The following is a 24,039-nucleotide window of genomic DNA, read 5'->3' as shown; positions in this document are numbered from 1 at the left end:
ACAATAATAATAATAATAATAATAATAATAATAATAATAATAATGACTATCAATTCACAGCTAGTTTTCTACAGTACAGCATTAAACCAAACAAACAAAAAAAAAACCTAGATAAACTTTATGTATTTGTTTCTAGGCATTCAATCACATTTTCCTAAACAATATTTAACCAAGAGTTGAAGAAAGGCCCCTTGACTAAGAAAATATAACTGACATTTCTGCATCATTACTGTAAATTACATGATTTGGGAAAATAACCTGTATATTATCACCACTAATTATTTTGAGAAACACCCCAGAACTGTGAAAAGTACAAAAAATAAGAAAAATGTGTAGGCAGGAGTTTTCTTTGGAAGAAAGCAGACATATTGACTATACTGTACTGTAATAGCTAGACATATAAAGCAATAAACACTTGAAATGTAAAGCACAACATTAATTATAGGCATTTTAATCATCGTAAATTCTACCTGTGGTAACTCATTTGAAGATCAAAAAAGAGTAAACACTTAAATCAATGGTGGGATAAATGCGACAACTGTGTGTGGTTTCATTTACCAACTGCAAATTCTTATTGAACAAGACTCCTCAGAGAAGTAGCGTCTTCACTTATCATGCAATTCAAACAAATCAGCACTCTGAGATATGCAATATTCTTGGCTGATAGTAAAACTAAATAAGCCAATCTGTTACACGTTTGGTTGACACTGCAGTCACAATTTCTTTTAACAATGGATACAAAATAAATGCATCACACTTTATGATTCTATTTAACCTTAAAAGTCAATTACCATCACACCAGTAAAATCTGTAAAAAGTCATAAAACATTCATAGTTAAAAAACAAGCCCAGGCAGAAACAACTAAATCTGCTAATGACTATACAACAGCCACCTTAAAGCATGTATACTACAAAACCTGTCACAGTAACTCGTGTACAGTTTAAGAGAGGCTGTCTATTAAAGATTTTTTTCCTTTTTAAAAAGTAACCCTTGCAAACTTTCTTTACCTCTTCCCTAAAATATGATCGTGTTCCTCAAATGCGGTGCTTGCTGTTTTTACCTTCTTTATCGTTTTCTTGTGTGTGTGGATAACTTATTTCATCCTTCCTCTATATACAGGGGGATTCCACCAAACGTTTTACTTAAGAAATGCAGTTTATAACAAATGAGGAAAAACAACAACAAAAAAACCCATACATTTTATCCCTGTTTCTGGTTCTATGAAGAGCCCTTTCCAACTCCAAACTTGCTAACACTGTATAATCTAACCATCGCTCGGCCATCTGCCACGCTAAAAGCTCAACGTATCAAAACGATCAAAATAACTACACTTTGTTATTGACTGGTGAAAACCTCTGTACTTCTGTAATCTTTCATTTCAGTCACACGCATCAGCAAATCCCACCTTGCAAAAATACATCTGAGGTGCTCTCATGCTGCAGAAAAGACAACCCTGTCTTTCTCTGCTACCGAACCGAAGCTAGGACAGCTGTGCCGTGTAGATGTGTGTTAAAATCTGACAGGATCCAATGTCACCCAATCTGTAACAACAGATCAACCTAAGACCCAGGCTACTGGCAGACGTCTGCCTGTGTGCCGTGTGCAGCGTTGGTTTCAGCACTGCACCTTGCAGATTCTTGGTTTTTTTGATCAGCCCCTGAATCGTTCAGTTTAAGAGTCTCAATTGCCTTCCAAAGCTTCTCGTTTTCTTTCATCAGATCACTAAACTACAGGAGAAAGAGAATTGCACATCATGATCACAGGGTCAAAAGGCAGCGCATACATAAAAACAGAACAGCTATACAGAAATACATATAGATATATACCTGCTTCTGTAACACCTGAATAATTTCTTCCTGTCTTCTTACAGTCTCTTTCAACTGCAAACACAAAGTCAAGTGAGACTGGCATTCAGACTGGAAAACAATTGCAAAATCACAAGCACAGAACTGTATTGAAATAAATGGTTTGATGCTAAAAGCCTGTTACTGAAAAGCTAGAATGTACTTTAAAGTTATGCACAATCCACTGCCACCATTGAAACTAGTTAGATGGTGCTCCAAAGCAAACATTTTGTTTTCCAAACAGGATTAAATACTTGTAATGTGTGCAAGCAGAAAAAAAAAATATATTTTAAATTGTGGAGTCCATGGTTATGTAACTTGCAGACAGCAGACCCTATTTTAAGTGTCCTTCAAAACCTGCCCTTTTATTTATTCAAGATGACCTTACCGGAGACACTTCACTGATCTCCCTCCTCAGGTTCTGCAGCTCTGCACAGATTCGGATATTTTCCTGCTGTAATTTCTGCTGCTGCGTCTCCCACTGAGACGTGCTGCACATGTTGCACGTGGCTGGCTCCTCGCTGACGCCATTCACTTTCTCTGAACCCACACAAGCAGTCTGCACAGGAAATTGAAAGTCTACATAAATCATATTGCATGCAAATGCTCTTGATGCAATTAGGTGTTAGGAACACAGGATGATCTAGGGGTGTACTGCTAACCTGACCTAAAACACTGTCTGTTACCTTGGGCATGGCTCGCAGGAAGGCTTTGAGGCCAGGGGCGACACACTGATTTGAGTATTACCCATGGAACATCCCTCTGGAAAGTGGTCCTTAGGCCTCCAGAATAAAGAAAGCCCAGTGCTTAGGGGTGTACTACACCCTGGAGTAGCAGTGTAGTCGTGTGTATAATATTGCCTGAGAAGGTGCAGTGGTTCGGAACTCATTACCGGGAGTCCTTTCTCTGCCAGTGGTTCTGCAGCGGCCTTCAGCCCTTGCAGCTCATCGTAAGGGAGTGTAGCCTTCTCAGGCCCAGAGACTGACAAATCCATTGGAGAGAAGCCCTCTGCATTCTTAGGCATCGGGATGAACTCTGCATCTTCAAGCTCCTATACAGGACGGAATACAAACAAATTAAAAAACACACCAAAAAAAGCCACACGAAGACAAAATACCAAATACAACCACTGCAATAAATTAAAATGCAAGCATTTTTTGCTGAATCTTGCTTGTGCCAACTGACAAGCACAACAACCAGAGATTTTGGTAAGGCTGGATTTCACAATTCCTTACTGCTTATCTATCCTGTATATCTCAGTAGCACAGAAAGTGAATGGCTTTATTTATTTATTTATTTATTTATTTATTTTTTTACAAACCCTGAGCAGCCAGTCAGGACATGAGCTCTCAGTCATGTTGGCGAGAGAGTCTGTGGGGGTCTCCAGCCTGCGCACCCCTGCGTCTGCCTCCACTGTGCCCCCCGAACCTCTGTGCTGTTCCAGGGGCTCCAAATCCGACTCACTCTCCATCTCCACTTCTGCTACTGAGCCCTGGCCGACTATTGAAGATAAAGATTTCAATATAATACATTGACCTTGTAGTGAACAGCCGTAAACCATAATTGTTCATACTATAACTGGCATCAAAAAGCTTTACTTACCAGTTCCTATAGACAGCCCACTACTATTTGAACGGATCGTTTTGGAATTCAGAACCTTCTCTGAAATGCAAAGTAGACACGATATCAGTTTAAATACTTTACATGTGCAAGCTGCAAGACTCTTGTAAATAGCTCAATTTGCAGTCAACATCTTCACTCACCAACTATAAGGATTGTGTGCCAGCCACGGCAAGACAGGTCTGGAACGTGGTGCAAGGTGCCAAAAATGGGACGGGGAAGGGCCGGACAAACTTCTGAGCCGTACCCTTTAGCCGGTGGCATTCCCAGACGACCATTCCCAGCATTTCCCCAGGCGAAGATCTGATTATCTGTAGTGAGAGAAAAGCACGCGCCATTCCTCATTCTTCTGTCGACATTCTTTGTAATACACATATAAAATTGTATGCTTTAGGAGAATATCATTATTTTAGACTTGCAAATACTACTCATCGATTTTAAAGTGGCACCTTTCTACTGTACCAATGGCTGATAGGGGTTTGGTTATAAGGTGGTGTTTTTTCTCACCCTTTGTTGCAGCCATGGTAAAGCCATCTCCACAGGACACCTTGGTGACTTCCTTGCCCCCAAAGGGACCCACCAGGAGGTTGACGTCCTGATGCTTTTTGTAATCTCTCACTCCAAGCTGTCCGTACTTATTACAGCCAAAGGTCAGCAGCCGGCCTCGTTCTGAAACCAGAGAGTGAGAGAGTGAGAGAGTGAGAGAGAGAGTGAGAGTGAGAGTGAGAGTGAGAGTGAGAGTGAGAGTGAGAGTGAGAGTGAGAGTGAGAGTGAGAGTGAGAGTGAGAGTGAGAGTGAGAGTGAGAGAGAGAGAGAGAGAGAGAGAGAGAGAGAGAGAGAGAGAGAGAGATGGATACAGAGCCATGTTCATTTATACCCTCCACACCAGTGCTCTATGGATTTCTACAGGTCAGCAGATAGTTCAAAACCCACCATCAGCTTTTTCCAGATATGGACTAGAATAGAGTAGAGTAACTAGAATAAAGTTCTACCAGCCAAAGTGACACAGGTGAGTATGGACAAAATAGCAGGAATACAGCCAGAACTGCATATCACACCAGCATTAGGCATTGGAAGATACTGGACAGAGTGACCCCCCCCCACCCCCCACCCTCTCTGCTTGCCAACATTAGCTGGTGGTGGTTTCAGGAACTGGTAAATGATAGTAGCGGAAGATGACATCATTCAAGCTATTTACATGTCTGTGTTCCTCATTAACTTCCAAAATGAATGAAGCAGATATAAGCACCCTTACCATCAATAGCAGCAGCGTGGGTCTTGCCTGGAGAGATGGATCGGATTTTGAATCTGGCGAGTTGTTTCACTAGAGTAAGGGAGGTGGTGTAGGGGATCTCCTGGTAAACCTGGGGAAGAAAAGTGCATGACTGAATGTGGTGAACTGCTACAGATTACATTTGTTTGTGTTCAAACATATCTGAACAAACAAAACAGAAATCAAATACTAGTCAGAGCAAGGTGTGTCTAATTCAAAATAATAAAACTGCCAGTGAATTTTAAATTCTTCTAAAGAAACGTGTGCATTAATGAGAGCGAGGTACGATACAGGTCAGGCATTCTGTTTCTATGCATTTCCTTGTACCTCTCCAAGCATTACAGCATCACGGAATGCACTTGCACTGATCTTTTCAACTATATCTTAGAAGAGTTACAGAACACTGCAAAGTTTACAAGAAATGCATTGCATGACCTTTGCTGTGTACATTTTTTTTTTTTTTTTAAACACACATCATTCTCAGGAGCGTTTGCCAGGACTGAAAAAAAAAAAAAATCTCTCCAAGGACTGCAGTGTATCCAGATCCCACTCCCTCCTGCAACAATGCTGGTTTTCTGACCCCACAATATGCCTTTCGTTTCAATCAGAGCACCGGCATTGTTGAAGGAGGGAGCATGAACAGGATACACTACAATGTTTAGAAGAAACAAATCTGTTTCTCCTGCAAACATTCCTGAGTCAAAGCTAAACACTGCAGGGGGTTCTGTAATACTTCCAGGGTGTTGTGTGACCAGGTAAACTCCACAGCATACCTCAGCAGAGTGGTTCATGATCCCAGAGATGCTCTGGTTCAGACCCAGTTTGTTAAACTCGTTGTTCCCACATGCCAGCACCTTCCCCGACTGAGTCAAGAAAAAAGTCCCGTCTGAGCCGCAGTGCACTGAAGAAATGCTTAAACTCTTGGGCACATCCACCTAAAGCAAGGAAGAGAGACAAATCAGTAATAACAGACCTAACAAACTAAAAATCACACACTGTAACAAACAATAAAAGCACTCTGGAATTCCTGCCATTCTGTTACTGCACTTGAAAGAACAGGTTTTCCAATTAGAGATCTTAAACACTGCTAGAAGGGGTCCGACATGTGAAACTGTCACACTGAGCCTCTTACCTGCTGAGGAGTGGCCCAGTCATCTTCTGAATCCAGTCCGAGGCGACCTTGAGGAAAACGGAGCAAGCTACATCAACCACTGAACACTGCCTTCATGTCAGCAATTCACACTTATCAAAAAATGCACCTTTCCAAATCCTTTTTACTGAACGCTTCACCATAGCCCCAACACAACTGCCTTCAGTTTTACATCTGCAGAAATCAGTTTAAGGCTCCAAGGTGAGTTTACTGCAAACAAACATTAGCTGGAAAGGGTAATCTTGTTCTGTTATCAACAAGACGACCGCACTGCAGTTCAAGGCGCTTGGAGGAATCGGAGAAGATGAGCACACTAACCGTGTTCCCCGCAGCCCCAGGAGTAAACATCCTTGTCCTGGGTCAGAGCCACCACATGGTTGTCCCCACAAGACAACTGCTCCACTGGGTTGGACAGGAAGAAGTCCAGCAGAACTGGCTCCCGGACCTCCGACCCCTGCTGGTTGTCCACTCCGATACATCCATAGTAGTCCGAGCCAAACATATACACCTGGCCTTCATCTAGAGGAGAATCAGGGAAATAAATAAACAAGACCCGAATTTACCTGTAAACATGGCGTCACAACCAGAAACAAACAGGGCAGTGACCCTGCTTTAGTGCTTTAGTTATTTAAGACTGGCAAAACACACACACAAATATAAATTCCTGCTACTGCTGCATGCCCACTCACCAGTGATGCAGGCAGTGAAATCGGCCCCACAGGCCACCTGTCGGATGGCTTTCCCCTGCAGTCTTTCCACTCTCTTCGGCTGCCGGTAGGAGGCCTGGTCTCCGTGGCCCAGCTGTCCGACCATCTTCGTACCACCCTGCACATTCTGCAGTCACAAAGCAACGCTGTTAAACTGCCACCTTGACCCCAAACATTACTCAGACTTTTCACCATACACCTTACATATACATCAAAGTGGAGCCAACACTAGGCGTTTGATTAAATTACTGTGTAATAAAACAAAAACAAAAAAATCTCTTTTGCACCACATAAAAGATTTTTAGTTCCACTAACTTAAAATAAAACTGCTAAACAAGAATATTTTTTTTGCCATGCAAATCTGGCAGTAATTGTTTATTATAAGTCAGGGCTGGGCAAGTTGAACTCTCTTCTTTATGTGTAACTCCTCAGTCTCTTTGGTGGTTGTAATGAAAACAAATGCGCTCCAATACTCACTGCCCAGGTGTAGAGCTCCTTCTCGACTGTCACCACGGCAAAGTGAGTCTCTCCAGCACACACCTGCTGGGCGCTACACCCCCCCTTGAAGGCATCCTGCTTCTGGGGTGTGAACTTCCCTCCCCCCCAGAAATAAACCTCGCTGGAGCGAGACGTTACCACGGCGATGGAGGTCTCATTCGCTGTACTCAGCCTGGAGGGAAACGCACAGCCGTCTCGTTAGCCCTTCTTTGATCAGTGGGAAAGACAACGGGTTCAAATCCTCAAGTTGGCTATTTTGTTTTGCTCTTCATCTTTCTAGCGAACGGTTTAGAATGTTCATTTGCCATTTTGTTAACTTTAACGAGCGAGCGGAGAGTCAAGGTTTCAAAATAAGCAAACAAACAACTAAAAATAAAACATACCTTGGTCGTTTATTAGGTCCATTGAGCAGAGAAACCTTATCGTCCAACTCTCTGGAAAAGTCAGAGGAACAAGGAGTTAATTTAGTTTTCAAAGAAGCAAAAAAGAACCATTTACACCCTACATTTCTGAGAGAGACATTCATTACTTGGATGGAATTACACATTTAGGGGAGGTGAAGCACTTATACTTTCAGCTAGAGACATTTGAAATGGCAGCCCCCCGAACTTCAGCAAACTCACTGCCTGTGGGTGAGGATGATTGGCTGCTCCAGGATCTGCTCAGCTGTGGGTCTCTTCTCCGGGTCCTAAAACACAGAAACAAGTAATGATTTGTTATTACATGTGCTTTTATTATCAGAAAATCAACCTCCACTACAAGCTTCTAGCTTCAATTTTATGGGAAACATAGTCAATGTGCTACATGTCCCCCCCCCCCCAAATTGTGCTACATTTAGAAATACGGAAAGAAACTCAAATTTCATGACATTTCTTTTAGTATTTCTAAATTTGAACAGAGAACACTTGCTGTCTGTTTACTAGACCTTGCCAAAGCTACAGGCCTTTCCTTTCCCAGACCCGATTTCGAATCCAGACAGGGGCAAAAGAAGATCGAGTTCTTGGACTATCAGCCCAGAGATGACAACCGGCAGTGAAATTCCAATCAGTGCAGAAAGAAAACGTATGTAGGACTATTACCAGGCACACAATGGCTGCCATGTTTGCACAGTGAAGTTGGTAAGAAACATAAAGATCTTTACACACCTGGTCAAGGCACTGGTGCACCAGATGAATCAAGCCAGCAGAGAACACGTCAGGATCCGCCTCCATGGTCCGGTTCCCCTGCACAATCTTCACACACAGGTTCAGAGGGTTCTGCACACAGACGGTATGGAAACATTCGCTTTGTTGATCAGCAGCTCAGCGAAACCAAACAGAGCAGCGTACACGCTTGACAGCACTAAATATTCTAGTAAACGGAACATATCAAGTACAAAGAGGACAGTTTGAAAAGAAGTCATACCGTTGCATCAAACGTCCTCGTCAGAGTGAGAAGTTCGAACACAACGCAGCCCACGGCCCAGATGTCTGACTTATAGTTATACTTCACTCCCTGGCACAACTCCGGAGACATGTAATAAGGGGTTCCTACACACTAGGAGAGAGAAGAGGCATTTAGAATAGGGTCACACTCTGTGCTCGCTTTAACATGAACCTTTTAAAACAGAACCAACAAAATGAGCAAACAGTCCACATGGAAAACTCTTGATGGAAAATGTTATGGTAAAAGTTCCAAGACTTTATAAATTAGCAGATACATGTTAATGTAAATAATGAATTGGTTTTAGTGTATACAAGACTGTCTGTTTAACATATAGTACTGTATAGATTTTATATAATGGGTGATTACCACATCAACACACCACATCGTTGATATGGTAAACTTGCTTTCTAATCACCCTGCAACATATTATATATCAGTGGTTGGAAATCCTGGCCTGTTAAACAGTTAAGCAAAGAGTCCAGTGAGCTCTATTCTCTCCTCCAATATTACGGCTGATGTTTATCCAGGTTTTGGTTATATAAAGAACTAAACGAAGTAGAACAAATTGAAAGAGGAAAAAGCATTACTTTGTATCCTACTTTTCTTTTCCAATCCATCAAAGATATAAACCTGCTTTATATCATAAACAGACAGCAAAATAATAGTATTCTTTTTTTTCTAAGCTTAAGCTGCAGGAAAAAAAGGAAATGAGCTTAGAGACTCATCCCATAACTCATGCCTTGAGACACAAAGCCTGCACGGCCAAAAATAGCTTAAAGACAAACGAGGGCCTCTCTCACAGCTGCTCACTGGGACCCCGAGAAGACAGGAATAGAAACCCCAGCGGTCAAGGACACTAGACACTCACTAATTCAGCAGGCGAGGCTCATTACAGCGTCTGGTTTGAAAAACGGCTTCTTGGCAGCTTCTAAACTGCAGTTCAGCTGTAAGAACAAGTGATAAGCCCCCCCCCCTCCCCCCCCAAAAAAAAACTAGACAGTAGATATAGATAAACCCCCTCCTCTCCTCACCACCCTAATACCGCAAAACAGCCACTGTTAACAACCACTTAACAGGTACAAGAGTCAAACTGGGGGCCTCCTGTGTACTTGTCTAGCTCTTTGTAGACTTGTCCCTTGATACATTGGATAGGGTTAAACAGACTCGACAGCAATGATAAGCAGGCAGCAACAGTACTCACAGTCTCCGCCATGGAATACTGGGAACCCAGCTGCTTGGCCAGTCCATAATCTCCTAGCTTAATCAGGTTTGCTTTGGTGAGGAAAATATTCAGCGTCTTGATATCCCTTCAAAACAGAACCAAGTGTCAAACATTCCTATACAGCAGCTCTAACGTGGTCCCTGAATCATTTGGGTGACACAGACATATAGGAAACCACACACACACACAAAATGAACCATGCAGGGGAACCTTTCTGAGAAACAAAGATGTATTGTAGGTACAACTTTAGATGAAACACACTTCAAAATCCTTTTTCATTGGCTAGAATGTATTACTGCCCCCCCCCCCCCCCCCCCCGATTGTGCGCACCCTTGTTTGGTTCACAGATGTGTCACCTGCGTGGAAATTTCCACGGCGCAACGTGAATACAACAGCTCACAAGCAGGATGTTTCACTTTACCTGTGAAGAATGCCAGCTTTATGTATGTGAGCCACAGCTGATGCTATCTGGTAAAAGTACCATATCATAGTCTGCAAAGAAAGGAGAACACAGTGAAAATACACCCAAAGCAAAAAAAAAATGCATCCCCAAATAAGGCACTTTTTTCAATGCCAGAACAGAACACAGAACCGTTTCCCTCTGAAGAGAATGGCAAGAACTGCAGGTTTTAATAAAACAGACTTTACCTCTTCTGTGAAGAGCTTCCCTTTCTGCTGGTTAATTAGATCATGAAGATTTCCACCTGAAATACAAGACGACAGCATTTCTAAAAGCACCAAGTGAAGGATAGGAATTGCAAATCATTATACAAATCAACCAAATTTATACCACTCATTTCTAAATAATACTTACTAACTGTGCATTAGATTTTAGTACAATATCCATTTAGTTCATGACATTTCACATGTAGCGTACAAAAATACACGTTATAAAAAAAGGTGACATATAAAAGCTGAAATATAGGCAGGTTAAAACCTTCAGTACAGTTTGCAAGACAAGGACCTGCCCACTGCTCACCGTTACAGTATTCAAGCTCAATCAGTAAGGTGTTCTTGTCCAAGAAGTGGTTGTAGTAGGCTATGATGTTATCATGCTGCAGAACAGACAGGATAACAATCTCGTTCATGGCATCCCTTCGCTGCTTCTCGGAAAGGCTGTTCAAATCCACTTCCTTCCATACTACCAAAGAGTTATCCTGCAAATACATGGAATTCCAGATCAGAAGAGTGTGCCCTTCTGTGCCAACAAGGTCACAGTCATACTAGAACATTTCAATACCCCCAACTTCTAGAACTTTGAGTTTACAGTACCGTCAAGCCAAGGGAAGGGTTAATATTGCACCTGGCTGGGCACATTAAAATCTATCCATGTTATCTGTGGGAAAGGCATACTGTATTACATTATTCCATTAAATACCTGGAAGCGGCAGGTCTTTTGATTGGGCCATATCTTTTTATGCTACCTTTCTGTAGGATGTAAAATGTAAGGTGCTTGGAAGTGGTTAACGTTGGACAAAACCACTATGCAAATGTATACACATCTCAACCACAAGCAGTGCTTGAAGGGTAAATGCAGAAGTCGTGACTTGTATTGCCTCTGTGTGCCAGCGGGAGCTGAAGAATGCCAACATGTTAGTACATGCTGCAACGTTATAAATAATACATTACAAAGAAATGCCACAATCAACTGGAACGACCCACACACTGTCATTTACAAACGCTGCTGAATAAATACATCTGGGTAAATTACTTCATTGAAGACCCCTGCAGTAATTTTATTACGCACACGTATTGAAAACGACCAAGCCACCTGTTAGCAACCAACAGTATAGCAACCAACAACAGCCATGTAGTTTTGTGTTTACCTCTGATCTTCTGTACAGTGTGGCCTCTCCGAACGCGCCACGTCCCAGGATTCGAATCGGGATATAATGTAACTTCTCTTGCTCCCCACTGAAACTCCCAGAACCAGATCGAGGCCCGGGTCCATCCAATTCACTCCCAAAATCCGAGTTCAGAGAGTCATAATGTCTTTCATAGCCTTCTAAGGTCATTTTGTTCCAAGTCGCCGCCTAATCTCAGCAGATTTTATATAGTATTTATAATTTGCAATTTTAAATATATAGCTAGCTCTAGTCTAACAAATACCTACCATAATATGTTTATATTTACTACACGAAGATCTTCAAATTAAATTGTGCTCTGCTTGTGCCTTTAGACTAGCAGCGATACGCAATACAATGCAAACAAAACAGGAGACAGCTGGTTGGGTATTCTTTATGTTATTTGTTTTAGTTACTAAAACTGGTATTAAATATAATTTAACCGCATGCACGTTCCAAATGCCATTGACAAAAAACCGTAGGGTTTTCTTGTTTAGAGGTTTCAATTGGTCAGTGCTGTGCTGTGAAATCGATGACTACTGTATACTTAATTTGCTCTAAATTACTTTCTGCAACCCAGACCTGCAGAACTCCCCAACGCTTAGTTTTTCATCAGCCTTCGAACCGAAGTGTTTCTGGTTGTTGTCCGGGGTTTATAATTGCGACTCAGATAATTCTTCTGTATTTTCCCGCAGTAATTTCATACATGCAAAGTTTATATTAAAGCGAACTTTTACAGTCAATGCGCTCTTCCCCGCGCCTCCATCTTACAGTGCTGCTAAGAGAGACCCGGAAACACTTCCTCATACAATGTCATTTATAAGTAGCTCGGTAAGAGGCGCTGGGTGCAAACCACAGAGCGGCCGGTGTTTAGAGCCAGATCAATTTGTGTAATATAGCCTGAAAGTTAGTTTATTTGAAAAGTCTGAAAGTCACTTGTATTTAAAGTTAACGACAATGTAAAACCTGTTTAGAAGATCTCTTTCTCGTAGAAAACACGGGGTTTGGTATTTTGCAACGGTTTCTTACAATTAAATTAGTCTATATGCCTCTGGAAATACTGCCTCCCACTATAAACCTGGTTTGCCTCGCACAATATTATTTTAAACAAGACTTATAAACACTTCAACAGCAATACGCGTTTTTATTGTTTTACATAGTTTCAAACGAGTGAACAGCGACCCCTGCTGGTGATTTTTTCCCCCTGTATATTTTAACCTGTATTTCTGCGCTTCTAACTTGAGGTGGCAGTAGAAAAGCCAACATGGCCGTACATGTCAGTGCGAAAGAAAGGGGTTGTTGTACCGTCAAATCTGCTTTAAATTATAGTAGCCTTAATAAGATTTCATTTTAGTTTTTAAATAACTGAGTTTTTAAAAATGATACTATGTCTAAGTGTACATTCTTATATATATTTTTAAATAAAAAGTAGGCTGTCCCAAAGAAAACAGAGCTAATTATTTATTTAAATGGAAATGTCGATTATTAATTCTAATTAAATTCTGATTACTATTTTAAAAATGTTATTTTAAAAAAAGAAACCAAAAAGATTGGGTCTCACTGTATTACTCAGGCTGCACTGCAGTGTCTATTCACAGGCGCGATCCCACTACTGAGCGGCACGGGGGCTTTGACCTGCTCCGTTCCCGACCTGGGCCGGTGCACCCCTCCTTAGGCGACCTGGTGGTCCCGAGCTCCCTCGGGAGCACCATATCGATACCGAGCTTAGTGCGGACACCCGATCGACATAGTCCACTGCAGCTCAGAACCCCTGAGCTCAAGCAATCCGCCAGCCTCAGCCTCCCAGTAACTTGGATTATAGGCGCACGCCACCGCGCCCGGCGAGAGCAGAGGCTTGTTCGAAAGCTTTTCAAGATACAGTGCTGGTGACGTCACACTCCATATGGTATCTCGACTGCCACCCAGCGACCGCAAGCAGACTTTGTTTTTCAAAGTTTCAAATGAATGAACAATTTTCTGTTTAACACTGCCCTACATAAAGCTTTCAAACACACGTCAAGCAGCACCCGATTGAATACCCCTTTCTTTCAAAATGTAATAAAACCGTTTTTATTTTGTAATAATTTTGCATTTAATTCACGAGACACGTTTTCTTATAATAAATTGCAGTAATTGGAGGGTTTTTTTGATAGTTAAAGCATAATTTGGCATATGACTACCTGTTCTTTAGGGTGAAAAGAGTCAAACAAATGCAGCATTTCTTCACACATATTTTAAACATACATTGTTGATTACTGCCCTGGGTAGGTCCCCATACCTATTGAATGCCTATTTTCTCAATGTCAAATATACTGTACACTGGACAGCAAAGGGCTAAGCACTCTCAAGTGGTTTTCTCTCGGTTTAATAACACTAACATTTATATTGTGTGGATTTCCCTTTTACTTCATCTTTCTAAGTGAAATATTGCTTTTAACAGATGGCAAAAGCATGTTGTCTGTTTCTGAGTTTCCCTATTATTTACCACGCTGTTCATTACAGAAAATAAAAATATGAGGCAGCACACTGTTTTGTGCTAAGTGAATCAATCTTTATTTTATATAGCGCCTTTCATAGTGGACCACCATCACAAAGTGCTTAAATGAACATTCATAAATGAAAAGAACAATATCCATAACTTGCTTTGCTAACCTAAACAATAAACATAAAAATCTCAGGGGACAGATTTGGGTTCAATTGTATACGTCAAGTATTACAGCTGTGTCTGTTTTATTCTCATGTAAATAAATTATGGTAACTGAAGAGAATACATTTTGAAATATGATTTTGTTTTATTGGGATACAGTACACCAGAGTACAAACATCATATTATTATTATTATTATTATTATTATTATTATTATTATTATTATTATTAAAATACAGTTTTTTTGTTTTGTTTAAATAATAGTACTATGTTACATTTTTTTGGTACCTCAAATATCTAAATACATTTTCTAAGACACAATGTATCTATATTCACAAATCTTTAGTGTTAGTGCCAAGTTAATGTTTTTTTTGTATTGATAAAGCAATGCAATATCACTCAAGTGTTTCACCTCCTGAGCTATGAAATTATATTTAAGTGGATTAAATAAAGCTTGGTATTCATGAAACTATTGTTGGTTTCTGGAACATAAAAGTTCCATCCGTACAAAACTTTACATAATTCATCAAAGTGTAACAGAGAAGTCAGACACATTCTGTAATAAGCACAGAGATCATCTGTTTATTAATGTAGAAAGTATGATAACTGAGGATCACTTGAACAGACTGTCCCCCTCGGTATTGTGTAAAAGGAACATTTAAAAAAAAAAAAAAGAACGGAAAACTCCACATGTGGAATAATCAGGACTTCAGCTGGTTCTTCAGAGCACAGCAAAGTGCTGTTTGAGCTGGTTAATGAGCTGCTGCGTGTCCACATGTTCTGGGAATGAAGCTGCTGATTTCTGAGCAGCAGTATAACTGCTTTGAAGGTCGCCCATCTATTCATAGAATAATAATCATCGTCATCATCATCATCAAGACAAAGATAATCATAGGTCTAAGGTTATAGATGGTTTAGTTAAATTGACATCTATTTGGATCTGCCTACACTGGGATTCATTATTGGTCAGCAGCTACAAATTATACAATGGGAAATGCTCTAAGAATTGTGTACTTAAAACCTTTTATGCCTAATTTCAATACTGAACTGACAAGACCAGAGATATAGGGCTAGTTAATGCATTGTATCTATGAATACAGGACTGAAGATCACTGTACATAACAGGCTACCAGTGGGCTGTTTGGATAACACAGGTGTTCTTAAAATCAGTTTGGAGAATCAAGGTTAGTGTAATAAAAATCAGGTAACTAAAATTGTATCTTGATAAAAAAAAGGGTTATATGTACCTTCTCGGAAAGGGTAGATAAGTTATAATGAGGTTCATACATGTGAGATGCCAGAGCTGAAGCAGTCTGCAGGAACGCCTTTGCCTGAAAAGAATCAGATTTTGATGAACACAACTATTAAGAAGAAATACTTGTAAACAACAGAAAGAATCTTATCTTGTAATAAATTAAGAGCTTGGTTTTAACATACAGGTTGAATGCACTGCTCTAGATCTTACCTGTTCAACTCTGCCTTTGCGAAGTTCTAGGACTGCCAAGTTATTGTAAGCCTCTGCATGGTCATTGTTGTTGGACAGAGCCAGTTTAAAACACTGGTATGCTAAAACAGAGTCTCCTATTCCCTGTGAATTGCAAGGAAAAGGGTTGTGTTGTATTATAAAATACTGAAAGAGCATCAATATTACAGAAACAAGTTTACATGGATGGGAATGTCAGAGCCTTTATATTTCCAATACCAATATTTTAAAATATGAGGGATATTCAGCATTAAACACTTATTTAATATATACCCCCCCCCCCCCCCCCCCAAATCCAACATGAAACATACAGCTCATTACTTAAGTTACTGTGCCTTTTCTTCACAGTTAAGATCTGTATTTATTCTATTGGGCAACTTACTAATATTATTATTTATTTCTTAGCAGACGCCCTTATCCAGGGCGACTTACAACTGTTACAAGATATCACATTATTTTTACATACAATTACATTATTTTTTACACATTATTTTTACATACAATTACCCATTTATACAGTTGGGTTTTTAATGAAGCAATCTAGGTAAAGTACCTTGCTAAAGGGTACAGCAGCAGTGTCCCCACCTGGGATTGAACCCACGACCCTCCAGTCAAGAGTCCAGAGCCCTAACCACTACCCCACTCTGCTGTATTGCATGTTAATTAAAAAAAAAAAAAAAAAAAAATCTGCCTGTAACAGTATCTATGAGAGAAGTACATACTACTGCCACATGTCCCATGTTATACCACACATCTGCCACTTCATCATCGTTTGCAGCTAACTGAAGTGCTCGTTCGAAGGAGCTCAGCGTCATGTCATACTGCTGGGCATAAAAACAGCAAAGACCCAGGTTGTTGTAGAGCTGACAGTTATAAACTCCCATCTGGAGCAGTCGTCTAGACAGAAAAGAAGGGATTTAGCATTTCATTTTGTTAAGTGGTTGACCACATATTTCTTGTTTTGCAGCCCTGTCCCATACTCAAGACTGAATAGTGCTATGCTGATCTTATGCCACATAAATGCAATCGATGAATGCAAAAGCCTGCCAAGATTTCCTTTTTGTAGATCAATCTGTCTTTAAAACAGCAGTACCCCCTGCAGCAAAATGAACGCTTAATCAGATCAAATAGAGCAAACACAGCGATATAGGAAGACATACTGCATTCTATAAGTCTGTGTAGTCAAGAATTACTAACAGTCAGGAAGGTTTTGTGGTAAATGTAGTTAAATGAATTTGAATCGCTGTGACTCGGGTATTTCATTGACAGGATTGATTTTTAGAATTAGAAAGCTGCATTGATAGCACTGTGCTTACCTGTAAAACCGCAGTGCAATCTCAGGCTGATCAGTATAAAAATGATTGCTGCCAATGCAAGCTATGGCTTCTATATGGGTATTGTCTTGCTTAAGAACTTCTTTGTAATACTCAGTGGCTGAGGTAATGTCATTCATTTCCTAAGAAATACACAAAATACCCATCTATTACCAATGATAAATTGGAGGAATATAGGCAAATTCAATAGCAATTAAGATGTCAAAATGTCTATACAGGAGTTGATATATCAGTTTGGCAATGTTTTGAACATTTAAAAAATCTAGCATTTAAAACCCCCATTTTTAAATACATGCCTCATAAATCCTGGCTATTCCATTGAGCATGGTAACCTCTCCTGGAAATTGATCCAGACCTTGCTTGAAAAGGCAGATAGCTGTTACAGGCTGATCCAAACGCAAATAGACCTGTTTAGAATTAGTACAGTAGGTGATTAATATATCCAGAACCTTTAAATGTTTAATATCAAACAAAATATATATAAATACATATCGGAGAAAGGATACATTTACATTAAAATCAAACAGAAAAAATAATTAGGACAAATAAACATTAAGTATAACCCTCATTTTACAACTGTGCGAGAACAATTAAATGACTAGAACCAAGCAAGTTCTCCAATTGGCCAAGATCCATGAAAGCTCTATTTGTTAATTTCCTAAACAATTGGGGAGATTGGGTAATCAGTGTATTAAAGTGACTAAATGCAAAGAGCGTGGAGAAGGAATGGAAAAGAAACGCTGGGATATGCTATGTAAACCACTTTTGTTAAAAACATTACCTTAGCCAGATAAAGGAACGAGTCAACCATTCCCTGCTGTTTGAGTGCAGATTTAAATTGTTTTTCAGCTTCACGGTACAAGCCCAGCCTGGGAATAAAGAACATAGTGTAATTGAAAAAGTCTACTTTAGTTCTGGTGTGCCTCAGATCCTGACCGTGCACACAACTACCCTGATGAAGGCACACACATCTTTTCCCAAACCCTAAGCATTACAAACAGCACACTTTACCTGTAGTAGCATTTCCCAAGCTGTACCTTCCACCACCAGTCTTTGAACTGAGCATGCTCAGTAGCAAGGGCTGCAAGATCCAAGGCCTATGTTTGAACACATTTATAGAAAGTATTAAAAGCAGTTATTGCAAAGCTATTCTTGAAGAGTGTCATATCAAACAAGGAGCTCGGCTGCAGACGGCCAGTCATTAAATACTGGAACAAATCAACTAGACGCTGCTCTGAGAGCTGCCACTCAAAGACATTCTGACATTTATAATGGTCAAATGAACAACACCAACAGAGAGCTGAGAAGTGTCACAACAGAAACTAAACAAACAACACTGCTTTGTTGATGCCCCAGGAAATCTCATAGTGCAACCAAAACAGCAAACTGCTCCTCTGTAGACCAGTGACCTTTCATCTAAAATACTGTGATAAATTTTGACAGGCTAACCTGAAAACTTGTTTGGATCCTCAGTTGAAATCACAATGAAGTGCAGAACAACCTGAGGCAGTTTAATTAGTATATTATGAAAATAGAAATATACAGTCAACTTTCCAAAATGATTCAAAAACACGGTATACATTTATTCTGTGAAACTAAACTGATGTATTTTCAGTTTTCAATCACATACTATAATACCGTAATGGATTGGAAATTTTTATTTATTTTTACTGATAATACTTACATTTTTAACATCATTCTCATGATGGAAGATGTATTCGAACAATGCCTAGGACAAAAAGAAAGATGAACAATGTTGTTTAGAATACATATCCATGCCAAAGATAAACAGAACCTTTTAACAGTGTCAGTACTATGAAAAAAATAGATTACCATGACCAACAGCCACAGCAGGTACAACAGCATCTCATAACATGTTAACAATCTGACACACACATCTCAAGATATAGCCTTAAATAGCTCAACCAAAAATGTGTGCAAAGGAATCACAGTTTATCAGAATTTGGTGAGCACTTCTCAAAGCCCATACAGACTCCTGTACAGAACCCCCACTGGGGTTAACACAAGCATAAGCATGACATTTTAAAACAGGGGGAATTATACAGGAATGAATCCATTCTATGTATGACTGAAGTGTACCATCGTTTGAAATTCTCTCCTTGTAGAAGATTCCTTTGCCTTGAAAAGAAGAATACCTTTGATAAGTTGGGCTTTTGTGCATATTTTGCCAGATTCAATCTAGACAGGTTTATAAAGGGTCCTTCGGGATGGGTAAGCATGGATGCCTGCAAAAACAAAATGAATACAGATTGTTATGAAACAAACACCTCCAGCAGGTTGCGTTAGTTATATGCATACATTCTGTAACGGATTACTAAAATGCAATGAATTCTACTGGGTGAGGCCACATTATTCGTAGTAAAGGAAAATACTGTTGCGGCTTGCAATATAGTCGTTTTTGCTTTATATAAAACTGAATTGAAAAACGCTATACCGTTCCTAGCCTAACGTATCTCCCGGAAGCACTAGTGACTGGCCGGGCAGTGTGGGCAGTCCTCGGAGTCTTGATGGCTTGCTCCATTGTGCCAGGTCGTCCAGACTGTGTGCTTGGCCGGACAAACCCAGTAATGGGCCTCCCTGCATGAGTCATGGGTCTGAAAAAACAAAAACGAATTACAATGTACCGGGTAAATGCCTTAATGTTTCATATGACTGTCACCATATGGCATCTACTGCAGAACATAATGAAGGTACAGCTTTTTTGCCTCCGAAGAGGTTAGGGAATACAGCGGGAGTGGAATGAACAACAAGAAATATAAGTTAATGGGAGCTGGATGGTGATAGTGAGCATGTGTCACATTCCCCTTTTCCAGGACCAGCCAAATTAGAAACCTGCTGGGTAGGAGATTAAAGGGTGAAATCAGAAAAAAAAGAGTCGTCACAACTCACATTTTTGGGGAGAGTACAATGCATTGATGAATCATGTAAATCTACAATAGCAATGAGTATACCTGACAGCTGGACTTGGACCTCCTCCCTGGCTTGTTCCTGGCAGCTTCAGAGATGTACCAGGGCCTAGAGATGGACACACAGTTGATGAATACAGTAATTAAGCATTGCACCTGTGGAGACGAGCATTACTGCCTTTCTCTTTAAATTCTTTAAAGTACAGTGACCAACTAGCAAGTTAAAAAGCAGAAAACAATTTAAAAAGAAAACAAATAATACTGTGGGAAACAAACCTACAGTTTTCAGTATAGCTACGGGATATCCCAGACTCTAAGAACAAATGTATATAGAAGCACATTTAGAACTCACTTTCCATATTGTTGCCTTAATCCATGGATATGACAGTTGAATACAACCCATAAAGACATTTCATTTTAAGGGGATTTAGTTAAAGCTGTTTTTTCCATGGAGAGAGTTGCAGAAGAATTACTGATAGGTACAGCACAGCCCAATTTCAGCCTTGCGCTAGGCTATCCTATTGTGGTTAAAATGTGTATCGCTCTTTGGAAGAACCCTCTTGAAACCCATTTTCTAGTTACACAGGATCAGGTACTTACGTGCAACCTGAGCAATCGCATTCTCATCCAGCACCATTTCTGCTATTCCCTCTTGATCCACATCTATTTCATCCACATACACCATCTCTGTCAGAGCCTGTGTTTTTAGACTCCATGCGGCCTGATTAGAGAGGACAGAATCCTTTACAAATTACATTAAAGCACTTAAAAAGGAAGTCAGGGTGATACTCAGACCCAGGGATTTGTTTGGACGTTCACTATGTGATTTGTTATAGGTTATTTACATGCAAATCAATATCGGTTTGAACTACTCAGATTAATGAACCCCTGAATGGTGCAAGTCTTGCCATCTGATCATATTAATAAACAATGGCAGTGAACTGGCTAAAGTTTTCATAAAGGACCTTGTAGAAGACAATAAGAAACAATCCAAAATCCCTACGGTACATACAAAATGAAACCAAATAATTCCTCACTTGCAAGCGGAAAACTGACCTATTTTTCACCCTTAAATTGATAGCCTCAATGTTTCACATGACACCGCGTATGATATCTATTGTGCAATACAATAAAAGGTAGGCTATAGTTTTCCTGCGTCTGAGGGGTAATTGTTTAATACACAAAACTTGCTTAGCACTCCAAGAGGAAAAATGATATGACCTGAGCGACTGACAAATATACGATGACAAGAGCAATTGTATTACATTCTAAGCTGTGACAACACGGCTGAATGAAGTAGAGGTGGTTTTCTATTTAGTGTAGTGGCTCAGGAGGTTTTCAGGCATTTGCCCTTCTGGTGAAAAAGGTGGTGAAACGTGTAGAGACAGCTGCAGAATAGCTTTTATTGACACAGCTTAATATTGCATGTACTACACAGGTGTGTGCTAAGATAGCTGTCAGGCAGGAAATGAACTGGAACCTCTTGAAAGAAGGAAAAGATAAAAAGGTTCCAATTGAAACACAGGCAGACACAGAACATGCAGTAGACATGGATTCTGTTTATAACATTTCAATAAGGTCTCAACTGAAACCCTATCTTGGGCCAGCATATTATAGGACCTGTATTAAAGCCTCAATTGCAGCTGCATCAGCTTTACCTTTGAAATGTAATTGAACTAGCAGATCAGATAAATTGGATGACCATTTTAACCGCTCCAAAATAATAAAACCAATTACCTCTATTACTGCTTTGCTGACTTATTCATCTAAATAAAATCAAGCAATCTACAGTCTTTTACATTTCACTTGATTATTCATTGTAACGATTTCTCAAAATGATGTTTTATGCTTCCTCCTTTCATAAAAGCATCATCATTGACTGTCCCTGCAGAGCATAAACAGCTCCCTCAATTAAAACTACTAAAGCCTCACTTCTTCCGTGTCTTTGGGGAAGGTCATTTGGTTTTATTGCAACCTAATTCATTTTCGTGTGGTCACAGGAAGAGTAGCTGTGCTTCCTAATTGGTCATTTGGATTCCTATTCCAGACTGCTTGGCACAGGTTACAATGTTTGTCACAGTTTATCAAATCATACACCGGGACAGACTGTGCACCATTACTTTCCATAATTATATTTTGACTAGCCTGGCTTTCGTTAATTTAGCTCCAGTCATAAATCAAGATGATTAGTCTAATGTTAGATCAATTGATAAAACACGGTGATTACATAGTGTACGGTAGCTTATGTATCATGTGAAATACCAAGACATAGAATTGGTTACCAGTGATACAAAGACGCAATCAATGAGAAATCACAAGCCTGATGTTACATGATATTAGATGGAAATAGTTTAAGAAACTAGCAAGCTTTCAAAAAGTGAAGGTCAACCATGTGAAGACTAGTCACTTCTTCATTAAGCAGCCATTCCCCTAATTTTATCTTAAAGAGTGCTTATGTTACAGTCGTCACTGTACATCAGTTCAGGAGAGGTCTGTTAAGTAAACCAATGCAAACATGAGAAGTGTGTACTTATCTATAGAAAATCTGTAAAATATTTTCATTAAAATAAGTAAGAAAAAATACAATACAAACTGATTACATTCCTAAAGGAGCCTTTGTTACTTGTTTGACATCAAATATAATAATTGCATTCATTACCAGATAAAAGAAATGGGAGGGAATGCAAATATAACCAGCTACTGTAGTAGATGTTTGTTACCTCAGAAGTAATGACTGTAATTTCAGCCTCCTTGGAAAGCAATGACAGGAAAAAAATGAAAGCAAAATAAAAACTGCCACAACAATTCAGGTAGTTGCAAAAATGTATATGAAGTCATATGAAACATGGCATGAGGCAACAGAACAACAGGTTAAGAAAAGCATTAATAACATGACCTTATACAACCGCCTTCTTTTGAATGCTCAAATTAAACAGGGAGCCAAATCTCAAACAGGAATGAAAATCTCATAGTACTTCCACCCACCTCAGGTTTTATTTTGAGCTTGATTAGGCACAGTGTATAGGTAACAAGCTCAGGTGTGTCTTACTAAGCTTCTAGTAAAACCAGGAATGGATCAAACTGCTATGCACTGGGAGTCTTATTTCCATCCCTACTGAGAAGTATTTTACTATCGAATGAATGTGACAGCTAGCAGGCTATGAATGCGACTGTAGTGAATGTCCTTGCTGACTGGTCTTCGATCCTCTTTCTTTTGGGGCGGTCACTTGATCTTTATAGGCCACTGGATCGTGTAACTTTACTCATTTGAAAACATTCATTTTGTAGTAATTCTGTAGCAGCTAATTTTGTAATGAGTTGCTAAATGTCGAACAGTCCCATTCATGAAGGACTGATAACCGAATAGCATTATACATTTCCCCCAATAAGTAAACGAAAAACCGTACTTTTACGTTACTAGAAAAAAAGTAGTTTTACATAATATACTCAGTTCAGACCAGGGTTGATGTGGATCAGTTGCCCATCATCAATCCAGTACAGTAGGATTATACCTGTCAAAATATGAATAATACCTTGTCGTAAGGACTTTTCTCCAGTACTTGAGAACACAGATCGGAGCACTGCTGGAATTTTCGCCTCCTGAAATAGCTCAATGCCAAAAAAACAGGATCCATATCTGTGACCATCTTTAAAAATAATAATAATAATAATAACACAACCTGATTAAGATTTGTACACAACAGAGTAGAAGTGGCGTCCCGTGTAACTCCTAGCAACGAAGGCTCGGGGTCCTCAGCAAAACTAGAGACCCACACACTTGCCTGAAAACAATCATGCTTCCCGCATGTTTCCCCCCTAATCGAGTCACAAAATACGTATGCAGTAAATTAGTTTTGATATATACATGAATTTCTAATAATCATTAATATATTAGCTGTGTTCTAATACATACAAAAAATAGGTTTTGTTAAAGGCAATTACGAAGCCTCTTTTCTGTCTCTCCACATAATTACTTAATCCTCTTTGAAATAGATTCGGGTTTTAATAACGAATAATTTGGCTTTCACGGTGGCGTTTCTATTAAGATATATTTTTTTCTTTTCT

The 24,039-nt window shown here is 39.7% G+C and overlaps 2 protein-coding genes across 4 annotated transcripts; both read right to left on the bottom strand.

Moving 5' to 3' along the window:
* Positions 1–18: 18 nt before the first annotated feature.
* On the bottom strand, positions 19–13,023 carry LOC117424193 (serine/threonine-protein kinase Nek9-like). The gene is made up of 23 exons (XM_034905801.2): positions 11,567–13,023; positions 10,720–10,897; positions 10,389–10,444; positions 10,162–10,232; positions 9,720–9,825; positions 8,498–8,629; positions 8,239–8,349; positions 7,717–7,781; positions 7,477–7,527; positions 7,073–7,265; positions 6,578–6,722; positions 6,207–6,407; positions 5,871–5,917; positions 5,512–5,673; positions 4,721–4,829; positions 3,973–4,134; positions 3,609–3,776; positions 3,448–3,507; positions 3,167–3,345; positions 2,738–2,896; positions 2,234–2,404; positions 1,828–1,881; positions 19–1,728 (listed from the first exon to the last, which is right to left on the bottom strand). The coding sequence occupies exons 1-23, from the start codon at positions 11,753–11,755 to the stop codon at positions 1,573–1,575; spliced, it is 2,925 nt and encodes a 974-aa protein (XP_034761692.1). The 5' UTR covers positions 11,756–13,023; the 3' UTR covers positions 19–1,572.
* Positions 13,024–14,113: 1,090 nt separating this feature from the next.
* LOC117424157 (tetratricopeptide repeat protein 8-like) lies at positions 14,114–23,648 on the bottom strand. 3 transcript variants are annotated; one of them, XM_058991815.1, is made up of 15 exons: positions 23,508–23,648; positions 22,695–22,724; positions 20,575–20,695; positions 20,020–20,083; positions 19,503–19,662; positions 19,204–19,293; positions 18,732–18,776; positions 18,059–18,144; positions 17,829–17,916; positions 17,344–17,454; positions 17,030–17,169; positions 16,436–16,610; positions 15,696–15,818; positions 15,478–15,561; positions 14,114–15,068 (listed from the first exon to the last, which is right to left on the bottom strand). In XM_058991815.1, exons 1-15 carry the CDS (start codon positions 23,619–23,621, stop codon positions 14,952–14,954), a joined length of 1,548 nt encoding a protein of 515 aa, XP_058847798.1. In that variant the 5' UTR covers positions 23,622–23,648; the 3' UTR covers positions 14,114–14,951. The 3 variants fall into 3 exon arrangements, with proteins under 3 accessions (XP_058847798.1, XP_033896167.3, XP_058847799.1); XM_034040276.3 differs by lacking the exon at positions 22,695–22,724; XM_058991816.1 differs by lacking the exons at positions 22,695–22,724; positions 23,508–23,648 and adding an exon at positions 22,960–23,447.
* Between the last annotated feature and the right edge of the window lie 391 nt (positions 23,649–24,039).

Source organism: Acipenser ruthenus, chromosome 18, assembly GCF_902713425.1.
Source record: "Acipenser ruthenus chromosome 18, fAciRut3.2 maternal haplotype, whole genome shotgun sequence".
Lineage (NCBI taxonomy): Eukaryota > Metazoa > Chordata > Actinopteri > Acipenseriformes > Acipenseridae > Acipenser > Acipenser ruthenus.
Note: the sequence above shows the minus strand (reverse complement) of the source record. Positions and strands in the feature narration are given on the sequence as shown.

Excerpts from the sequence above, each read along its gene's own strand:
- LOC117424157 (XM_058991815.1), bottom strand. The coding sequence starts at position 23,621 with ATGGTCACAGATATGGATCCTGTTTTTTTGGCATTGAGCTATTTCAGG. Across the intron at positions 18,777-19,203 it reads AAAAGCCCAACTTATCAAAG|GCATTGTTCGAATACATCTT; the intron begins GTATTCTTCTTT and ends TTTTTGTCCTAG. Across the intron at positions 18,145-18,731 it reads ATGAGAATGATGTTAAAAAT|GCCTTGGATCTTGCAGCCCT; the intron begins GTAAGTATTATC and ends GTTCAAACATAG.
- LOC117424193 (XM_034905801.2), bottom strand. The coding sequence starts at position 11,755 with ATGACCTTAGAAGGCTATGAAAGACATTATGACTCTCTGAACTCGGAT. Across the intron at positions 8,630-9,719 it reads AGTATTCCATGGCGGAGACT|TGTGTAGGAACCCCTTATTA; the intron begins GTGAGTACTGTT and ends TCTCTCTCCTAG. Across the intron at positions 2,405-2,737 it reads TGGCAGAGAAAGGACTCCCG|ACTGCTTGTGTGGGTTCAGA; the intron begins GTAATGAGTTCC and ends TTTCCTGTGCAG.